This window comes from Hemiscyllium ocellatum, chromosome 4, assembly GCF_020745735.1.
Source record: "Hemiscyllium ocellatum isolate sHemOce1 chromosome 4, sHemOce1.pat.X.cur, whole genome shotgun sequence".
Taxonomy (NCBI): domain Eukaryota; kingdom Metazoa; phylum Chordata; class Chondrichthyes; order Orectolobiformes; family Hemiscylliidae; genus Hemiscyllium; species Hemiscyllium ocellatum.
In genome coordinates this window covers 39398967-39419706 of record NC_083404.1, presented here as the reverse complement: position 1 = coordinate 39419706, position 20740 = coordinate 39398967, and the positions used below count along the sequence as shown (strand labels likewise).

At 42.6% G+C, this 20740-nt stretch overlaps 1 protein-coding gene across 2 annotated transcripts in view; it reads right to left on the bottom strand.

Moving 5' to 3' along the window:
- Positions 1-20740, bottom strand: part of nudcd1 (NudC domain containing 1) — a 130312-nt gene that overhangs the window by 92764 nt on the left and 16808 nt on the right. The window contains exon 2 of one of the 2 annotated variants that reach the window (XM_060824224.1): positions 2166-2320. The exons of the other annotated variant lie outside the window; for it this stretch is intronic. Within the exon in view, the coding sequence (XP_060680207.1) occupies positions 2166-2320 (155 nt within the window). The remainder of the gene's footprint in view (positions 1-2165; positions 2321-20740) is intronic. 2 annotated transcript variants of the gene reach the window in all.

Here is a 20740-nt window from a genome sequence, read left to right as displayed (position 1 = left end):
ATTAGAACAAAAGAGCATGAAATAGCCAACACTGATTTAAAAGGAAAGACCTTCAATGACAAAAAAAAACTGCCTCCTTTGAGAATACTGCAAAATGTTTCAGTAAACCAAATCCCATGCTCCGGTTTATTTAGATTTTTAGAACGCAATAGATATGAGAAAGCTCCAAGGTAAAAGCACACAATTCAGGTTAAAGGCAACATCAGCAACTCTCTTGTATTTAAAAAAAGAATCATCAATGAACTTCTGGATGTACTGTCAAGACTAAGTGAGGAATTGTGTTTGTTATAATATCAAAAGAACAAATGCACGTTGATTCTAATCCCCACAAGTTGTCCAAATACACAAATCAAGAATGGTTTTCAAAATATTCTGCCAATGTTCAAAACATACTACACAAAATGTTCATACACAAGTGCTATTAAAAAGTTGGGAACAATATATTTGCATGGATAGAAAACTGGTTAGTGCACAGGAAGCAAAAAACAGGGATAAACTAGACATTTTCAAGCTTGCAGGTGAAACAAGCGGAGTTCCACAAGGATCAGTATTGGGCCCTCAGCTATTTGCAATCTATATTAATGACATGAACAAAAAGACCCAATAGGGTGTACCCACGTTTGCTGACAATATATAGTTAGGTGCATATAAACTTCAGTAAGGACATAAAAGCAGAGATGACTCAGTGGTTAGCACTGCTGCCTCACAATGACCGAGACCTGGATTCAATTCCACCTTCAGATGACTGTCTGTGTGGAGTTTGCACATCTTCCCCGTGTCCGAATGGATTTCCACTGGGTGCTCCGGTTTCCACCCACAGTCCATAGATGGACCATAGAGGTTAGGTGGATTGCTCATGCTAAATTGCCCATAGTGTCTGGGGATGTACAGGCTTAGTGGGTTAGTCTTGGGGAAAGCAGTCATGAGGTTGTGTAGAGATATGGATCTGGGTGGGATTCTCTTCAGAGCATTGGTGTGGACTCGATGGGCTGAATGGCCTGCCCCACACTGTATGGATTCTATGAAAAAAGGTGCAAAGAGATCTAGAAGGTTGAGCAAATGGGCAAGGTGATAGTAGATGGACTAGAGTATGAGAAAGCACAAAGTTATTCATTTCGATATTAAGAATACAAAAGCAGAATTGTTTGTATAAAGGCATGAAATTTCGAAAAATGTTGAAGTTCCAAAAGACTGGCATACTCATACAAGTGACAAAAAGTTAGCACACTGGTACAGCAAGTAATCAGGGTAGGAAACTGCAAATTAGCCCTGACTGCAAGGGGATCGGAGTACAAGAATAATGAAGTCTTGCTACCGTTCCATACAGCTTTAGTGAGACCCACCAGAATTAGTGTGTGCAGATCTTATCCCAATAATTTAGAAAGGATATATCTCTACTGAAAGCAGTACTGCAAATATTCACTATATTTGTTTCTAAATCAAGAGGGGCACACCCACTGTACCAGAAAAGTCCCTCACAAAGGAACGTGGGGAGATTAGATTAGACTTACAGTGTGGAAACAGGCCCTTCGGCCCAACAAGTCCACACCGACCCGCCGAAGCGCAACCCACCCATACCCCTACATTTACCCCTCACCTAACACTACGGGCAATTTAGCATGGCCAATTCACCTGACCCGCACATCTTTGTGACTGTGGGAGGAAACCGGAGCACCCGGAGGAAACCCACGCAGACACGGGGAGAACGTGCAAGCTCCACACAGTCAGTCGCCTGAGTCGGGAATTGAACCCAGGTCTACAGGCGCTGTGAGGCAGCAGTGCTAACCACTGTGCCACCGTGCCGGGAAAGCACAGTTAAGGCCAATAATCACCACAATGGTTGAATGGAATGGCAAGCTCAAGGCACTATGCTCTAGACTTGCTCCTTGGCTTTGTGAATGGACTGCAGGCTTATAATTCCCAAGGGAGAAAGCAAACAATGTTAAAGATGGAAAATTACTGAAGTTTTAGACCAAATCTCTTTCAACAATTTCCTCTCAATTCAAATTCAATTCTTTCCGGAAAACTGTTCCTACAGAAAGTGCAGATATTTGAACTGGCAGTTTCCATCAAGGTGGTAAAAGTTTAATTTCTCAATCCTTCACAAGTTCGCAATATTTATCATTTTAAAGAGGCTAACTGGAAGTACAATAAGACAAACTTACCAAAGTGATGTCCAGATGCATGATTCTCTCATGCTGATCAATATAATAGACACTGTCTGGGTACCACCTATCACAGTGCAGATAGTTGTACATGCCAAAGACACACATATGGTCCAAGGTGTACTGATCTTCTCGAAGTTTCACTTCAGCTACAGCTAAACAAAAATACACCAAAAGCATGATCAGAATAATCATCAGAACTGACACAATTCTTTCCCCCACACTCGAGAGTTCAATTCATTTCTAGCTGGCTGCTTAGCTGAATTTTTTTCATTGTTTGAAACAGAATCATTCAGCCCAAAAAATGCATTGGCATACAAAAATAAAATCAATACCTTTGAGACACAAAAATAAACCAAATCATCCGCCGACATTTCCGCCACCTCCAAAAAGACCCCACCACCAGGGATATATTTCCCTCCCCACCCCTTTCCACCTTCTGCAAAGACCGTTCCCTCCGTGACTACCTGGTCAGGTCCACGCCCCCCACAACCCACCCTCCCATCCTGGCACCTTCCCCTGCCACCGCAGGAACTGTAAAACCTGCGCCCATACCTCCTCCCTCACCTCTATCCAAGGCCCTAAAGGAGCCTTCCACATCCAAAGTTTTACCTGCACATCCACTAATATCATTTATTGTATCCGTTGCTCCCAATGCGGTCTCTTCTACATTGGGGAGACTGGGCGTCTCCTAACAGAGCGCTTTAGGGAACATCTCCAGGACATCCGCATCAATCAACCACACCGCCCCGTGGCCCAACATTTCAACTCCCCCCTCCCACTCTGCCGAGGACATGGAGGTCCTGGGCCTCCTTCACCGCCGCTCTCTCAACACCAGATGCCTGGAGGAAGAACGCCTCATCTTCCGCCTCGGAACACTTCAACCCCAGGGCATCAATGTGGACTTCAACAGTTTCCTCATTTCCCTTCCCCCCCTCACCCTAGTTCCAAACTTCCAGCTCAGCACTGTCCCCAGACTTGTCCGAACTTGTCCTACCTGCCTATCTCCTTTTCCACCTATCCACTCCACCCTCTTCTCCTTGACCTATCACCTTCATCCCCTCCCCCACTCACCTATTGTACTCTATGCTACTTTCTCCCCACCCCCACCCTCCTCTAGCTTATCTCTCTGCGCTTCAGGCTCTCTGCCTTTATTCCTGATGAAGGGCTTTTGCCCGAAACATCGATTGTGCTGCCCCTTGGATGCTGCCTGAACTGCTGTGCTCTTCCGGCATCACTAATCCAGAATCTGGTTTCCAGCATCTGCAGTCATTGTTTTTACCACAATTAGTCCATGTGTATACCATGAGATAGTGAATGATAATACATAAATTAATTTCTTTTTTTCTATGTTTGCAGATAGTTTATGGCAAAAAAAATTGCAGATGGTGGAATCCTAAGTCAAAAAGCAGGAGACTGAAAGAACACAGCAAGCCAGGCAGCAAGAGGTGGTGGAGAAGTCGACATTCTAGGCATAACCCTTCCTGAAGAAGTGTCATGCCTGAAACATTGACTTCTCCACCCCCTGATGCTACCTGGCTTGGTGTTTTTCAACCTATTGGTTGTCTACAGGTAGCAGACAAAAAGCATTAATATGTACTGAAGTTGGCTTTTAAAAGGCAAAGTTTGTTTCTAGAAGGCTGTGCTGAAATAAGAAAGTTGGTTATATTTAAAGTTTTGGTTTGATACTTTCTCTCTTGTTTTGGTCCTTGTATGCACATTTTATAATACAATCCGAAATTAAAGTAGTCTTGGTTTATTATTTAGGTATAAATTACTGACAAAAATCTCAAAGTTTAATATTAATGTGATGTTTGGCAACAATTTTTTTTTAGATTACTTACAGTGTGGAAACAGGCCCTTCAGCCCAACAAGTCCACACCGACCCTCAACCCACCCCTTACCTAACACTACGGGCAATTTAGCATGGCCAATTCACCTGACCCGCACATCTTTGGATTGTGGGAGGAAACCGGAGCACCCGGAGGAAACCCACGCACACACGGGGAGAACGTGCAAACTCCACACAGTCAGTCGCCTGAGTCAGGAATTGAACCTGGGTCTCAAGCGCTGTGAGGCAGCAGTGCTAACCACTGTGCCACCATGCCGCCCACAATTGTTTCATGATTTCAGCCACAATTTTCTACATTTATCAGTCACATGTAGACATTACCTAAAATTCTATCAATATTTGCTTATAAGATACTCCACACTTCCTCAATATAAGAGGCAAAATGTATTAGCATAGACACTGAAAATAAGGTGTCACTGTCTTGAATTATAATACCATCTCATATGATTGATCTCAAATTACAAAATAATTGTACTCCCACATGGTTTTTCCTTTGGAGCCAATTTCCTCCTGTCCTCTCTCCCCAAGTGGCATGTTTCAAAATGGGTCTGTCAAAGCCACCCACTTCACCGTGAAGATCCCACTCTCATCCAATGTTGGCATTTATGCCTTATCCACCACAAGACACAGGATGGCAATGATGAAGATGCACCAGCATAATGGGCTCCCTCTTTCTCATAAAAGGTGAGTAATGAAGAAATGCATCATCACATTCCTTTCTCTTAGTGAATGGCTACATAGGGTTAGATTGGGCATACAGCGGGATACAGCCCAACCAACGCATACTGGTGTTTATGTTCTATTCAAGCCTCATCCCAATTTTCCTGGTTGCCTCACCTTCCCTTACATGCATCTATTGACATCACTTCCTGTGATAGCAAGTTCCACATTCTCACCACTGGTTTCTCCTGAATTCCCTATGGAATTTTTTGGAAACAATCTTAAATTGGTGGCCAGCAGTTATGAACTTTCCAACAAAAGGAAACATTATGCTATGATAATTTAGTGAGAATAACAGCACAGATCAGGAATTGACTCTGCAAGTTCCAGGCTGCAAAGCTGATGAATGTTTGCGTCCTTTATTCGCTAGTCCATCAAGAAGCATTCACTCCATTTCAGTTTACATGCCATGCTATTTATCATGTCTTAAATCAACAGAATTTTCATAAAAATTACAATATAACTGCTATTATGCTAGAAGAATCAGATGACTTAATAAACAGAAACATACTAATCTAGGCACAGTATTTACAAACAAAAAGGACTTGCATTTCTGTGGCATCTGTCAGTGCCCTCAAGCATTTTATAACCAATACAGTGAACATGGTAGTTATTAGTACACAGCAAGTTCCAACATACAACAATGTGGTATTGAGCTAATAAATTGGGGAGACAGGCCGCCTACCTGCGGAACGTTTCAGAGAATACCTCTGGGACGCCCGGACCAACCAACCCAACCACTCCGTCGCTCAACACTTCAACTCCCCATCCCACTCCACCAAGGACATGCAGGTGCTTGGACTCCTCCATCGCCAGACCATAGCAACATGACGGCTGGAGGAAGAGCGCCTCATCTTCGGCCTAGGAACCCTCCAACCACAAGGGATGAACTCAGATTTCTCCAGTTTCCTCAGTTCCCCTCCCCCCACCTTGTCTCAGTCCCAACCCTCAAACTCAGCACCACCTTCCTAACCTGCAATCTTCTTCCTGACCTCTCCGCCCCCACCCACACTCCGGCCTATCACCCTCACTTTATCACCCTTACCTTAACCTCCTTCCACCTATCGCATTTCCAATGCCCCTCCCCCAAGTCCCTCCTCCCTACCTTTTATCTTAGCCTGCTTCGCACACTTTCCTCATTCCTGAAGAAGGGCTCATGCCCAAAACATCGATTCTCCTGCTCCTTGGATGCTGCCTGACCTGCTGTAGTTTTCTAGCAACACATTTTCAGCTCTGACCTCCAGCATCTGCAGTCCTCACTTTCTCCTACTGAGCTAATAACCTGTTTCAATTGAAAGATAAATATTGACCAATACAGTATCCATGTTCACAATGTACAAGGCACCAGTCAGGAGTGTGGTACCATCTACTCCATTTCCGTGGATGAATGCAGCTCCACCACCACTATGGAAATTAGACACCACCCAGGACAAAACAGATGACTTGATTTGCACTATATGCACCACTTTTAACACACTCACCCTGCACCACCATTGCACAGTGACAGAAGCATGTACCATTTACAAGCATTCACTGTAGCAACTTACCAAGGCTGCTTGCAAACCTGGCATTCCATGACCTTAACCACTTAGAAAGACAAAAGGAACACAGGCACACCACCTCCTGCAGGTTTCTCTCCGAGCTGCTGGCAGAAGTCACATAAATTCTTTTTTGGGATAATAAACGGAAATGAACCTGAACTGCCATAACTAAAATACCAAGACAGTTTTGCTACTTGAAAAAAAATCAATTGTTGTATATGTTGTTGAGCTGTGCGATATAATGTTGAAGCAGTTCAAAGATCAATTCAAGGCCGAGTGGTACCAAGAATGATTTGAGTTAAGGAAATTCGGCCTGACAACAGTTATTTCATTCGTTGAGATGAAGAATGTTAAAATGGAGAAACATCCAGTGCCAGCAGACAGAAAGAATCCATTTCTCCCTCTCTTATTCTCCAGAACAAAAAAACATGGGAAAGCTCAAAATAACAAAGAATTCATACAAGGCAAGGCCCAAGTCCACCTGATCGATCATCAGATTGAAGAACAACTGTCACCTTGCTGGTAACAGTAATCATGTGTAGAATAAAAAAGGTCTGAAAAGAGAACTTTCCACCTGTGGCCTGGAATGCTGATCATCAGAATTTTGTTTCCCTGTTTCTGTATTCTTTTTGCACCATTAGATATGTGTTGAACAGTTCGTTTTTTTTGTCTGTCCAATGATTGTGTGTGTGTGTATATTTTTTATATATTTGGGTCTTTGAAGGGAGTATAATTTAATCCCCATCAAGCAACACACCATTCTTTCACTGTCAGTGAGTTAAAGTCCTCAAATAACATTTCTAACAGCACTACTGCATGTATTGCCTTATACCTCCAACCACCCTACAGACTACAGTGGTTCAAGAAACACAGCAGGAAAATTAGACATCGACAATAAGTGCTGACCTAGTTAACAATACCCAAATCCCACGATTGAATTAAAAACAAAAGAAAAATCAAGCCGACAATACTGTGGGGTAGCAGAAAGCTCAGAAAGCTGATGTTGATGAGGAAAGTAGTGAGCTGCAGCTTCAGCACCCTGACTGACCTGAGAGATAAGACACCTGATCTGATGTCAGGATTTTGTGACCAACACTGAAAACAGAAATAGTTAGAAGTCACTCATGAACGAGACTGGAAACCAATATAATATTTGCAATCTAAACCAAAATTATACAGGATGAGATATCACATGCATTTTGTAAAGTGAAATCATATCATGAAACCTGAAACTGACATTTAAAAATCATACCTCATTGAAAACATATTGATTTCCTATAATAAAGCAAGTTGGTCCAGCTTTCCATTTATGCATTTTTGTCGAAGACAATCATCGTTATAAACTATTTAAAACACTAAGAAAGGATTTTTTTTAAAAATGCAGACTGCCACTTTAATTTATTGGGTATTGCTATTGCAGTTTCCACCATTCAACTTTAGGAATTCTGTTGTGAACTGATTTAGTGACTTTTTTCTGTTAAATGCCTTGATTGTCTCAAGCTAACCTGATAGTTGGGATTATTTAATGGCTCGGATGAGTTACAGTCAGAGTCATAGAGATGTACAGCATGGAAACAGACCCTTCCATCCAACCCGTCCATGCCGACCAGATATCCCAAACCAATCTAGTCCCACCTGCCAGCATCCGGCCCATATCCCTCCAAACCCTTCCTACTCATATACCCATCCAAATGTCTCTTAAATGTTGCAATTGTACCAGCCTCCACCATATCCTCTGGCAGCTCATTCCATACATGCACCACCTTCTGCGTGAAAAAGTTGCCCCTTAGGTCCCTTTTATATCTTTCACTTCTCACCCTAAACCTATACACTCTAGTTTTGGACTCGCCAACCCCAGGGAAAAGACTTTGTCTATTTATCCTATCCATGCCCATCAATTTTGTAAACCTCCAAGGTCACTCCTCAGCCTCCGACACTCCAGGGAAAACAGCCCCGGCCTGTTCAGCCTCTCCCTTAGATCCGCAAACCCTGGCAACATTCTTGTAAATCTTTTCTGAACCCTTTCAAGTTTCACAACATCTTTCCGACAGGAAGGAGACAAGAATTGCACGCAATATTCCAACAGTGGCCTAACCAATGTCCTGTACAGCCGCAACATGACCTCCCAACTCCTGTACTCAATACTCTGACCAATACAGGAAAGCATATCAAACGCCTTCTTCACTATCCTATCTACCTGTGACTCCACTTTCAAGCAGCTATGAACCTGCACTCCAAGGTCTCTTTGTTCAGCAACACTCCCTAGGACCTTACCATTAAGCGTATATATTCTGCTAAGATTTGCTTTCCCAAAATGCAACACCTCGCATTTATCTGAATTAAACTCCATCTGCCACTTCTCAGCCCATTGGCCCATCTAGTCCAGATCCTGTTGTAATCTAAGGTAACCCTCTTCGCTGTCCACTATACCTCCAATTTTGGTGTCATCTGCAAACTTACTAACTATACTTCTTATGCTCACATCCAAATCATTTATTTAAATAACAAAAAGTAGAGGGCCCAGCACTGATCCTTGTGGCAATCCACTGGTCATAGGCCTCCAGTCTGAAAAGCAACCATTCACCACCACCTTCTGTCTTCTACCTTTGAGCCAGTTCTGTATCTAAATGGCTAGTTCTCCTCGTATTCCATGAGTTCTAACCTTGCTAATCAGTCTCCCATAAGGAATCTTGTTGAACACCTTACTGAAGTCCATATTGATCACATCTACTGCTCTGCCCTCATCAATCTTCTTTGTTACTTCTTCAAAAAACAAGTTTGTGAGACATGATTTCCCACGCACAAAGCCATGTTGACCATCCCAAATCAGTCCTTACCTTTCCAAATACATGTACATCCTGTCCATCAGGATTCCCTCCAACAACTTGCCCACCACCGAGGTCAGGCTCACCGGTCTATAGTTCCCTGGTTTGTCTTTGCCACCTTTCTCAAACAGTGGCACCACGTTTGCCAACCTCCAGTCTTCCGGCACCTCACCTGTGACTATCGATGATACAAATATCTCAGCAAGAGGCCCAGCAATCACTTCTCTAGCTTCCCACAGAGTTCTCGGATACACCTAATCAGGTCCTAGGGATTTATCCACTTTTAACCATTTCAAGATGTTGGGGAGAATCTGCTATCGGGGTACCTACATTGGGGCTAGGGAGGGGAGCACCATTATTAAAGCAGACACTGTCAGATACCAGCTAAAACACAGCCATGTAAAAGTAAACCCAGCCACTGTAGGACTGTCTGCCTGGGGCCACATTCCTGGGGGATTAGAACATGTCCGTCAGTTTCAGATCATCCTGTTACACTCTCATTGTTAATAAAGGAAACCGGTAACTATCGGATAGTGTAAATCGCACCGATACTACACTTGATTGATAAAGTACTTGCTAATGCCTCCGCTGACGTCAAACTCATTCGGGTCCTATGTTAAATGATAATATCTGTATATTCAACTATGGAGAACTATTGTGAACACCCAGACAGCCAGGCGCATAGCAATGAGGAAACCCTTCCAACAATAAACTTTTAATTTACAAGATCGGAAACTGCCGAACCCAGGATGTCTACCCATTGTTCGGCACAGCAGGAGTGGGACAGGTATCTCGGGGCAGCCAATAGAGACACTAATCCCTTCACAGACAGGTGAACCGACCAATGAAAGAGCCGAACAAGGGGAACCTGACCGGGAACTCGAGGGAGCGCGAAGTATAACTGCACCAGATCCGAAGGGAGAGAGAGAACGCCTTCTCCAACGAATTTGCATGCTTTTGAATTCGTTGTATAGTTTGCCAGTCTTGATTCTGTAATAAACGGTGTTTTTGCTCCAAACTCTAGCCGGTTTGATCTCTCCTTCCAACGAACACGTAGAGACGAGACCATTCGGTTTCCGTCTCAACAAAGACATCCAGCACTTCCTCCTCTGTAATCTGGACATTTTGCAAGATGTCACCATCTATTTCCATACAGTCTATATCTTCCATATCCTTTTCCACAGTAAATACTGATGCAAAATATTCATTTAGTATCTCCCCCATTTTCTGTGGTTCCACACAAAGGCTGCCTTGCTGATCTTTGAGGGGTAAAAAGTGAGGTCTGCAGATGCTAGAGATCAGAGCTGAAAATGTGTTGCTGGTTAAATCTGGAGAAATCGGAGTTCATCCCTTGTGGTTGGAGGGTTCCCAGGCAGAAGATGAGGCGCTCTTCCTCCAACCGTCGTGTTATGATGTTCTGGCGATGGAGGAGTCCAAGGACTTGCATGTCCTCGGTGGAGTGAGAGGGAGAGTTAAAGTGTTGAGCCATGGGGTGGTTGGGTTGGTTGGTCCTGGCATCCCAGAGGTGTTCCCTGAAGCGTTCCGCAAGTAGGCGGCCCGTCTCCCCAATATAGAGGAGGCCACATCGGGTGCAGCGGATGCAATAGATGATGTGTGTGGAGGTACAGGTGAACTTGTAGCGGATATGGAAGGATCCCTTGGGGCCTTGGAGGGAAGTGAGGGAGGAGGTGTGGGCGCAAGTTTTGCATTTCCTGCAGTTGCAGGGGAAGGTGCCGGGACTGGAGGTTGGGTTGGTGGGGGATGAACTCAGATTTCTCCAGTTTCCTCATTTCTCCTCCCCCCACCTTGTCTCAGTCGATTCCCTCGAACTCAGCACCGCCTTCCTAACCTGCAATTTTCTTCCTGACCTCTCTGCCCCCACCCCACTCCGGCCTATCACCCTCACCTTGACCTCCTTCCACCTATCACATCTCCATCGCCCCTCCCCCAAGTCCCTCCTCCCTACCTTTTATCTTAGCCTGCTGGACACATTTTCCTCATTCCTGATGAAGGGCTTGTGCCCGAAACGTCGAATTCCCTGTTCCTTGGATGCTGCCTGACCTGCTGATCTTTGAGGGGCCCTATTCTCTCCCTATTTACCCTTTTGTCCTTAATATATTTGTCAAGCCTCTTTGGATTCTCCTTAATTCTATTTGCCAAAACTATCTCATGTCCCCGTTTTGCCCTCCTGATTCCCTCTTAAGTATACTCCTACTTCCTTTACACTCTTCTAAGGATTCACTCAGATCTATTCTGTCTGTACCTGATATATGCTTCCTCCTTTTTCTTAACCAAACCCTCAATTTCTTTAGTCATCTAGCATTCCCTATACCTACCAGCCTTCCCTTTCATCCTAACAGGAATATACTTTCTCTGGATTCTTGTTATCTCATTTCTGAAGGCTTTCCATTTTCCAGCCGTCCCTTTACCTGCGAACATCTGCCTCCAATCAGCTTTCGAAAGTTCTTGCCTAATACCGTCAAAATTGGCCTTTCTCCAATTTAGAACTTCAACTTTTAGAGCTGGTCTATCCTTTTCCATCACTATTTTAAAACGAATAGAATTATGGTCGCTGGCCCCAAAGTGCTCCCCCACTGACACCTCAGTCACCGCCCCTGCCTTATTTCGCAAGGGTAGATCAAGTTTTGCACCTTCTCTAGTAGGTACATCCACATACGGAATCAGAAAATTGTCTTGTACTCACTTTAGAAATTCCTCTCCATCTAAACCTTTAACACTGTGGCAGTCCCAGTTGATGTTTCGAAAGTTAAAATCCTTTACTATAACTACCCTATTATTCTTACAGATAGCTGAGATCTCCTTACAAGTTTGTTTCTCAATTTCCCTCTGACTATTGGGGGGGTCTATAATACAATCCCAATAAGGTGATCATCCCTTTCTTATTTCTCAGTTCCACCCAAATAACTTCCCTGGATATATTTCCGGGAATATCCTCTCAGCACAGCTGTAATGCTATCCCTTATCAAAAAGACCACTCCCCTTTCTCTTTTGCCTCCCTTTCTATCCTTTCTCTGGCATTTGTATCCTAGAACATTAAGCTGCCAGTCCTACCCATCCCTGAGCCATGTTTCCGTAATTGCTATGATATCCCAATCCCATGTTCTTAACCATGCCCTGAGTTCATCTGCCTTCCCTGTTAGGCCCCTTGCATTGAAATAAATGCAGTTTAATTTATCAGTCCTACCTTGTCCCTGCCTGCCATGACTCTTTGACTCACTTCTGTTCTCAGTTGTACCCGTCTCAGATCGATCTCTTTCCTCACCATCTCCCTGGGTCCCACCCACCTCCCCTGCCCCCAACCTTACTAGTTTAAATCCTCCCAAGCAGTTCTAGCAAATTTCCCTGCTAGTATATTAGTTCCCTTCTAATTTAGGTGCAATCCGTCCTTCTTGTACAAGTCACTTCTACCCCAAAAGAGATTCCAATGATCTAAAAATGTGAATCCTTCCCCCATACACCAGTTCCTCAGCCATGCATTCATCTGCTCTAGCCTCCTATTCCTGCCCGCATTCGCTCAAAGCACTGGGAGTAATCCAGATATTACTACTTTTGAGGACCTCCTTTTTAAATTTCTACCTAACTCTCTGTAATCTCCCTTCAGAGTCTCAACCTTTTCCCTTCCAATGTCGTTGGTTCCAATATGGACAATGACTTCCTGCTGGCCCCTCTCCCCCGTGAGAACATTCTGCACCCTCTCTGAGACATCCTTGATCCTGGCACCAGGGAAACAACACACCATTCTGCTTTTTCTCTGCTGGCCACTGAAACGTCTGTTTGTACCTCTGACTACAGAATCCCCTAACACAATTGATCTTTTGGAAGCTAATGTACCCCTCGTTACATTAGAGCTAGTCTCAATATCAGAAACTTGACTGTTTGTGCTACGTTCCCCTGAGAATCCATCACCCCTTACATTTTCCAAAACAGCATATCTGTTTGAAATGGATATATCCACAAAAGACTCCTGCTCTAGCTGCCTATCTCTCTTACCCTTCCTTGAGTTAACCCATCTATGTGACTGTATCGGAGACTCCCCCCCATTTCTATAACTGCCATCCATCACATACAGTTGCTGTTGCAAATTCCTCATCGCTTCTATCTGTCTCTCCAGCTGATCCACTCGATCTGATAAGATTCGCATCCAACAGCATTTATGGCAGATATAATCCACAGTAACCCTTGAACTCTCTCTTTAAACTCCCACATCTGACAAGAAGTACATATCACTGCAAAGGCCATTTTTGCTCCTTCACAATCTCCAGGCCAGAAAATAACACCGTCTTATTCCTCTACATACATTGCCCCAGGTTAAATTATTGGCTATGGCTTATATTTTAAGGTTAATCAAGAGACTTATCCCCAAAAACATGCAATCAAGAAAGAATCCACTATACCCACTACTGCAGCCTCTCTCTTGGACAGACTTAAAACAACAATTAACTTATCTGATTCTGTGCTGTGAACTTTGCCCAACAGTTCCTCCAAGATTAGTTGTAAATTTCACTGTTTGTTCATTTTTCCAGATGCACTCCGATGTCCAGCGATATATGAATTCAAACAGCAAAGGCGGTAACTGTGCAGGTTTTCTCTCTCTCTCTCTCTCGTTCTCCTGCACTGCCCTCACCATTTGCTTCCTTTGTCTGCTCTTCTCCCTTTTAAACTGTTGTTGTTTTGACTTTTTTTTTCCAAAGTTCCAAAACAATGCATCAGCATATAAAATAGTAATTGCTGCTCCTGGAATTTGAGGAAATCACTTCCAACACCTAAAATACCTCAAAAAAAAAGTAGCAGCTCTTACAGCCAGAAATTTTTCCCGTCCTCCATCTTGGATTACCCAGAATTCTTGTTAGGAAAAAGAATGTTGCATTTTGTATTTGCATCTTGTCCCATGGCTAAACAAAGCCTACAGCAATCTCAGCACTACTCACTGAATTGTAAAGGGTTAGTAGTTCTTCTGAGCACAACCTGCAACTGCACCAATCATTACAGTTTGGAGGGAAGCTGTTAACCCACCAAAACGTACACACAAGATACTCAGCCATCACATGAAGAGTGGGTGCCAAGAATCTATGCCCCTGTGTATACATGGCAGAGATTATGGAGGCAAAGTGCTGCACAATGTACAAATCTATGACATTCACACTTGATTATTCAAACCTTACCTGCATTAAAAATATGAATATAAAAAGTGTACTCAAACGTAGCTTCGACACCTCAGAAAATCAAACTCACTTTTATCAGAGACTTTCCCTTCTTTGATAAGACAGAGCTGGAGGCGAATTGAGAAAGCATTAATGCAATAAAGTTGAGTACTTATAATGAGGACATTAAGGAAGGAAAGAACAGGAAGGCAATTCTCAGGTCAGTATGTGTGTAAGATACTAATTTGCATCCGAGCCCAAAAGTGAAGCTACATTGGAGGATGTGGTCAATAGATCTGAAGTTGGAAAAGCACAGGTCAGACAGCATCTGAGAGGCAGGCAAGTCAACGTTTCAGGCTAAAACCCTTTGTCAGGATCTGATGTTGAGTCAAGGTCAGCTGGAACACATCAGTGAAGGAAGAAGAGGGCGTACACTTGGATTGAGGTGACCATAAAATTTAGAAGCAGATGTAGGCCATTCAGCCCATCGAGTCTCTCTGCCATTCAATGTGATCATAGTTGGTCTGATAATTGTCAACTTCACTTTCTTACTTTTCTCCATTATTCTTGATTCCGTTATTGATTTAAAAATCTCTCTGTCAAGAATATAAAGATTCGATATATGAACATTTCCTGCATTTATGAACAGCTACTGACACTGTTCTGCACTGTTTTCCAACTTGCTTAAAAATTGACTTGTGAACAGACTTGAGAATGGAAACTAGGAACTGCCTGTACTTTATGACCCAGTCTTGACAGCCCTCTGTGGTAATTCCACAGATTCACTTCCCTCGGAGAAATTGCTCAACTTTGTTTTAAATGGGTGACCCCTTATTCTGAGATTACACCCTCTGGTCCTAGAGTCTCCAACAAGAGGAAGCAATCTTTCAACATCATCGTGTCAAGTCCCCTATGAATCTTCCTGCTTCAGTAAGGGCACCTCTCATTCTAAATTCCAATGAATACCTGCTCAAGTTACTCAGCCTCTCAGAAGACAGCCTTTCTATACTTAGGATCAACTCAATGAATCTTCACTTGACTGCTTCCAGTGTCTGGATATCTTTCCAGAGATAAGGGAATCAAAATTGTTCAAAATATTCCATCTGTTACCTGACTAATGCCAGGTACTCCTTTCCCTTTGAAATAAAGGCCAATATTCCACCTGCTTTCCCTATTATTTGCTGAATTTGGATGCTAACATTTAGTAAAAGACTGTTAAATCTCTCCCGTACTACAGCTTTCAACAATCTTTCTCCACATTTTTTAATTCACTTGTGGGAGGTGGATGCCATTGACTGTCCAGCATTTATTGCTCATCCGTAGTTGCCCTTGAAATGGTGGGGAGCTAAATATTCAACTCTTGTATTCTTCCAGCCAAAGTTCATAACCTGACTTTTCCCCTCCTTATTTATATCTCTGCAGACTGTTATCCTCACCATTTGTTTTCCGATACTTTTGTGCTATCCACAAACATGGCTATAGTACATATATTTTCTTCATCCAAGTCATGAATATACAGTGCAAATAATTGTGGCCCCCAACACCGATCTCTGTGGCACTCTACTACTAACAGGTTTCCATCTTATCCCAGCTCTCTGCCTTCTATTAGTTAGGAAACACTGGAGACTGCAGAAACTGGAGAAATCAGTTGATAAAGCATGACGTTGGTCAGGCAGCATGAGGAGCAAGAGAGTCGACATTTCAGGCTGGAGCCTTCTGCCTGAAGGGTCCTGCCCGAAATGTCAACTTACTTGCTCCTTGGATACTGCCTGAACTGCTGTCCCTTTTCCAGCACCAAGCCTTCTATTAGTTAGCCAATTCACTACCTATGCTAATAAATGACTTCCAATACCATGGGCTGTTTTATTAACGTGTGATACCTTATCAAATGTCTTCTGAAAAATCCAAATATATTACATCTACTGTTTCCCCTTTGTCTACCCTGCTTGTTATGTGAACGCAATAAGGCACACTTAGAGAATGAAGAGACAGAAAAACTGAACCAGTCAGGTTGGGCAAAAGGACAGGAGGGATTAGGGCTATAAAAGATTAACTGCAGAGATTGCAGAGGTCTTTTTCTATTCACTTGCATCAGAGTATGAATTGAGGCTTGAGTATACCAGGTCTGCCCATTTACTGAGATGATTATATTTGTAAAAGGCGGTGCAATCATCAACAGCCAGTCATGGAATGTAAAGTGTAGTCAGTGGGAGTTATTAGATGGTTCAGCTACATTTATGGGTACGTTTATGAATTTTCTTCCAAGCTATTGAAATTGCTCTGTTTATTTTTTTCTTCCAAGGAGTACATTAATGGGTGAAGAACGGTCATGTCAGCTGAGCATTGGAAATTTAAGAGAGCATTGCCATTACAATCATAGAAACTTAATGAGGAAGCAAAAATTGATGCATACATAACAGACTGAGATATTGCAAATTTTATCAGTTCTAAAACTGTAACAATCAAATAACCCCCATGATCAAGTTGAAAACCGTGGTTCAAAACAAATTAAAATTAATTGTAGCTAACCCACATTTTAAAATAATGCATAGAATCTGAAATAGTGACAAGTTTGGCTATTGCTTCCAAAAGATGGTGAGAGAAAGCGATTACAACTTTCACTGTGTCTCTGTGGACAATGAAAATGTCTATCTGACAGCCCTTTCACATTATGGGTCCTTGGAGGGTGAGAGAAACAGATGGATTCCCCTCTTCCACTTGCACATATGTTAGATTTGAGGTCTGGCACTGGTCTCCTCCACACTCACAGGAGTACTGGAAACATTTCTTCTGCATAGAATACTCTCACATTGTTCTAACAGCTTGCTTCCAATCATCTAGATTTTAATATTAGTTCAGTACATTTACCAGCCACACTTGGATATTAGATGGCAGGACTTGAAATAATGCATATTCAAAGTTTTGGAGAAGATTTGTAGCTCGGATGCTCGTTGTTGTGGTTCTGTTCGCCGAGCTGAGAATTTGTGTTGCAGATGTTTCGTCCCCTGTCTAGGTGACATCCTCAGTGCTTGGGAGCTTCCTGTGAAGCGCTTCTGTGATCTTTCCTCCGGCATTTGTAGTGACTACAAATGCCCGAGGAAAGATCACAGACGCACTTCACAGGAGGTTCCCAAGCACTGAGGATGTCACCTAGACAGGGGACGAAACATCTGCGACACAAATTCCCAGCTCGGTGAACAGAACCACAACAATGAGCACCCGAGCTACAAATCTTCTCCCAAACTTTGAACAGCTACGGGCGAGAGACGCGAAGACAAGCCAGGAAATGGGAATCTTGTGCCAACCCCCTGAGCGTCATATATGAACAACTCCGGTTCCTGCACACTACAAATGCCGGAGGAAAGATCACAGAAGCGCTTCACAGGAGGCTCCCAAGCACTGAGGATGTCACCTAGACAGGGATGAAACGTCTGCAACACAAATTCCCAGCTCGGCAAACAGAACCACAATAATGCATATCTTGCACATCTACAGAATAGGAGCATATAGATTCTTTTCAGTAGTTTTCACAGTGGAAGACACCAGCAGCAGACTAGAACTTCAAGAAAGTTCAGTGATCAGAGGTGAGTGTAGTCGGTTTCACTAAGGAAAAGGTGGTGGGGGAACTGAAAGGACTGAAGGTGGATAAATCACCAGAACTGGATGGACTACATGTTTTGAAACAGATAGCTGAGGAAATTTGATGCATTAGCGGTGATTTTTCAGTAATCACTGGAATCAGGGAGGGTCCAAGATGACTGGAAAATGAGAAGGAAGAGAGGCAGAAAACAGGAAACTAAAGGCCAGTTGGCCTGACCTTGGTTAGATGGTAAGATTTGAAAGTCCATTATTAAAAGGTTGAGATTGCACAGTACTTGGGAAGTGAATGATAAAATAGGGCTGAGTCAGCACAACTTCTTCAATGGTGGTGATTGGCAACTGCAGTATGGCAGCTGACTAGTGAGTTCTGCAGGGGTCTATATTGGAACCAGAACAATTCATGTTGTCCATTAATGATCTGGATGAAGAAACTGAGGTCCCTGTTGCTAAATTTGCAGCTGACACAAAAATAGGTAGAAGGGCAGGCAGTTTTGAGAAAGTGGGAAGGTTGCAGAAACACTCGGACAGGCTCCGAGAATGGACAAACAAGCGTCACATGGAATAAGTCGGAAAGTGTGAGGTTTTGCACTTTGGAGGAAGAATAGAGACACAAACTACTTTCTAAATTGGGAAAGGTTTCGGAAATCTGAAGCACAAAGGATTTGGAAGCCCTAGTTCAGGATTCTCTTAAGATTTGCTCAGAATAATTAAGGATATCTGTTCTTAGTGTCAATGATCAGTGTAAATAAGATCATAACATTTTTTCACTTGTGGAATGTTTCGCAGTGCTTCCTTTTGAGCTAGAAGCTGTGCATATTTTACAGTTGGATGTTGGATAACTGAATAGCTGGTTTATATTGAAAACTCTTAATAAAACTCAATTTCAACAGGAGAAGAAATTGTAATTTAATAAGCTGAGTGGAATATGCACCTAATAAAACTGAGATAGTAAGAATTTTGGAAGATGTTTATACACGAGAGAGAAAACATTCTTCTATAAATTACATTCGCTGACCTAAGGGTTCAAGGGATACTAGCTGTGAAAGAGAGAGCAAGAGAGAAAGCTGGTGCAAAGGTTAACTCTTTGTGACCTGATTTGTGTGTACACTTGCTTGTCATGGAATGAATGTTTGTATGTTGTTGGCTAGAGCTCGAGATCTGAATTTAATTTGCATTTTGTAGTGTAGTCCCATTCCCGCCTCAGTCAAAGCTAAATGGTCAGAGACACAGCATAGTTTTACCTCCTCCATCTTTGCCCTGGGCCCTGGAGGGAGGCAGAACGATCACCCATGTGCACAGGACATGAGTTGTCTGTCTTCTCTGGAACAGTAGGTTCTTAATGAATTATATAGTCATTTTACAGGGAGGAACATCCGGATAAGGCAACACACATATTGATTGGGTCACCATTAGAATCAGTGAGTGTCAATAGCAAAGATTAAACCATCTGTGTTACACAAGGAATGTTGTTAACCTTAACTGGCTTCACATAATGAATACTTTTCATCTTGTTAAACTGACTTTACAAACTGAATGCTTCCAATATAGTTAAATGGCTTTACATAATGAATGCTTTTCCACCTTGCTAACCCATTACCCTTGCCTCCAGCACCCCACTGTTAACTGCAAGTTCTTACCTCAACTAAGTCATGCTCCGCTGAACCTTTTGTTTCTACAAAACTCAGAATTTAACTCTTTCCTTACCTGCTCAAACCCTATACACATTCTCAGTAGGACGATGGTACTGGACATGTTAGCTGAGCGAGGTCACCGCATGACCTTTTCCACATAGTTTAGATTAGTCTTTCTGTATGATTATGGTAAAAGGGAGCTTGTCTAGCTAAGGCATTTGGCCTGGCTTGATCAGGGTTTCCTTCTTTAAAGTGCATTTAGCTTAATTATTCAAGCATACTCAGACTTGTCAATTAGTTTCTCTTCCTCTACAAATGTTTGCCATTTTATTGCTACTTATCTGATTAAGGACATGTAGTTTTTTTTTGTAACCTCAGTACTAATTTCTGTATAAAGACAGCCTGTTTACAGCATTAAGGGAGTAGTCTGAGAGAGCTCTTAGGGGTAAGAGGCGGTACCGCTACTCTGCTAAAGGTTTTAAAACCTTAGCTCAAACCTGGCTTGTACGAATCTATATTATAGTGTAGCATCGATGCCATTGGTAAATAAAGGTAATAATTTAAACTAAATTGTCTGTAAGAGTTTTATGTTCCAGACTACCATGGGATACGATCTGTAGGATGAACCAAGAGAGGCTTATAGATCGAGTGCATTAGGGATTCCCTGAGCCATTTTGAATAAGCAATTTAACAAGCTGACAATTTGTTTTACCCAGTAAATTGTTATGAAGTGCATTGCTAAAAGCCCAGTGAATGCAAATTCAAGAATAATTTTCAGAAAGAGAACTGGACAAATGCTTGAAGTGGAAAAATTAAAAATAGGTGATATACTGGTGGGTTGAGACTAAAGGATTCTCGTTGACAAAGAACTGGCACAGGCACAACAGACTGAATGGCTCCTTCTGTGTTTTATATCTGGGGGTAATCACAACTTGAATTGGTCTCATCAAGGCACAGGAACTAACTGTGGAAGGTAGGTATTATTAAAAAGTACAGGAAAGAATTAAGACAAAAACATGGAATAAACTGAGCAGAGAAGACAGCAGTAAAAATGGAAAATTAAACAAAAAATAATTGCAAATAAAAAATTAAAACTTGAAGGACAGCAATCTTCTAGCATTTCATATTTCTGTATTTCAATCTGATAAAATGTAGCTGGCTGCCCTAGCAGAGTGTAAATCACCATGACTTTTTTAAAAATCTGTTCTACAGTCACCTGTCTCTAAGAACACACAATTATTAAC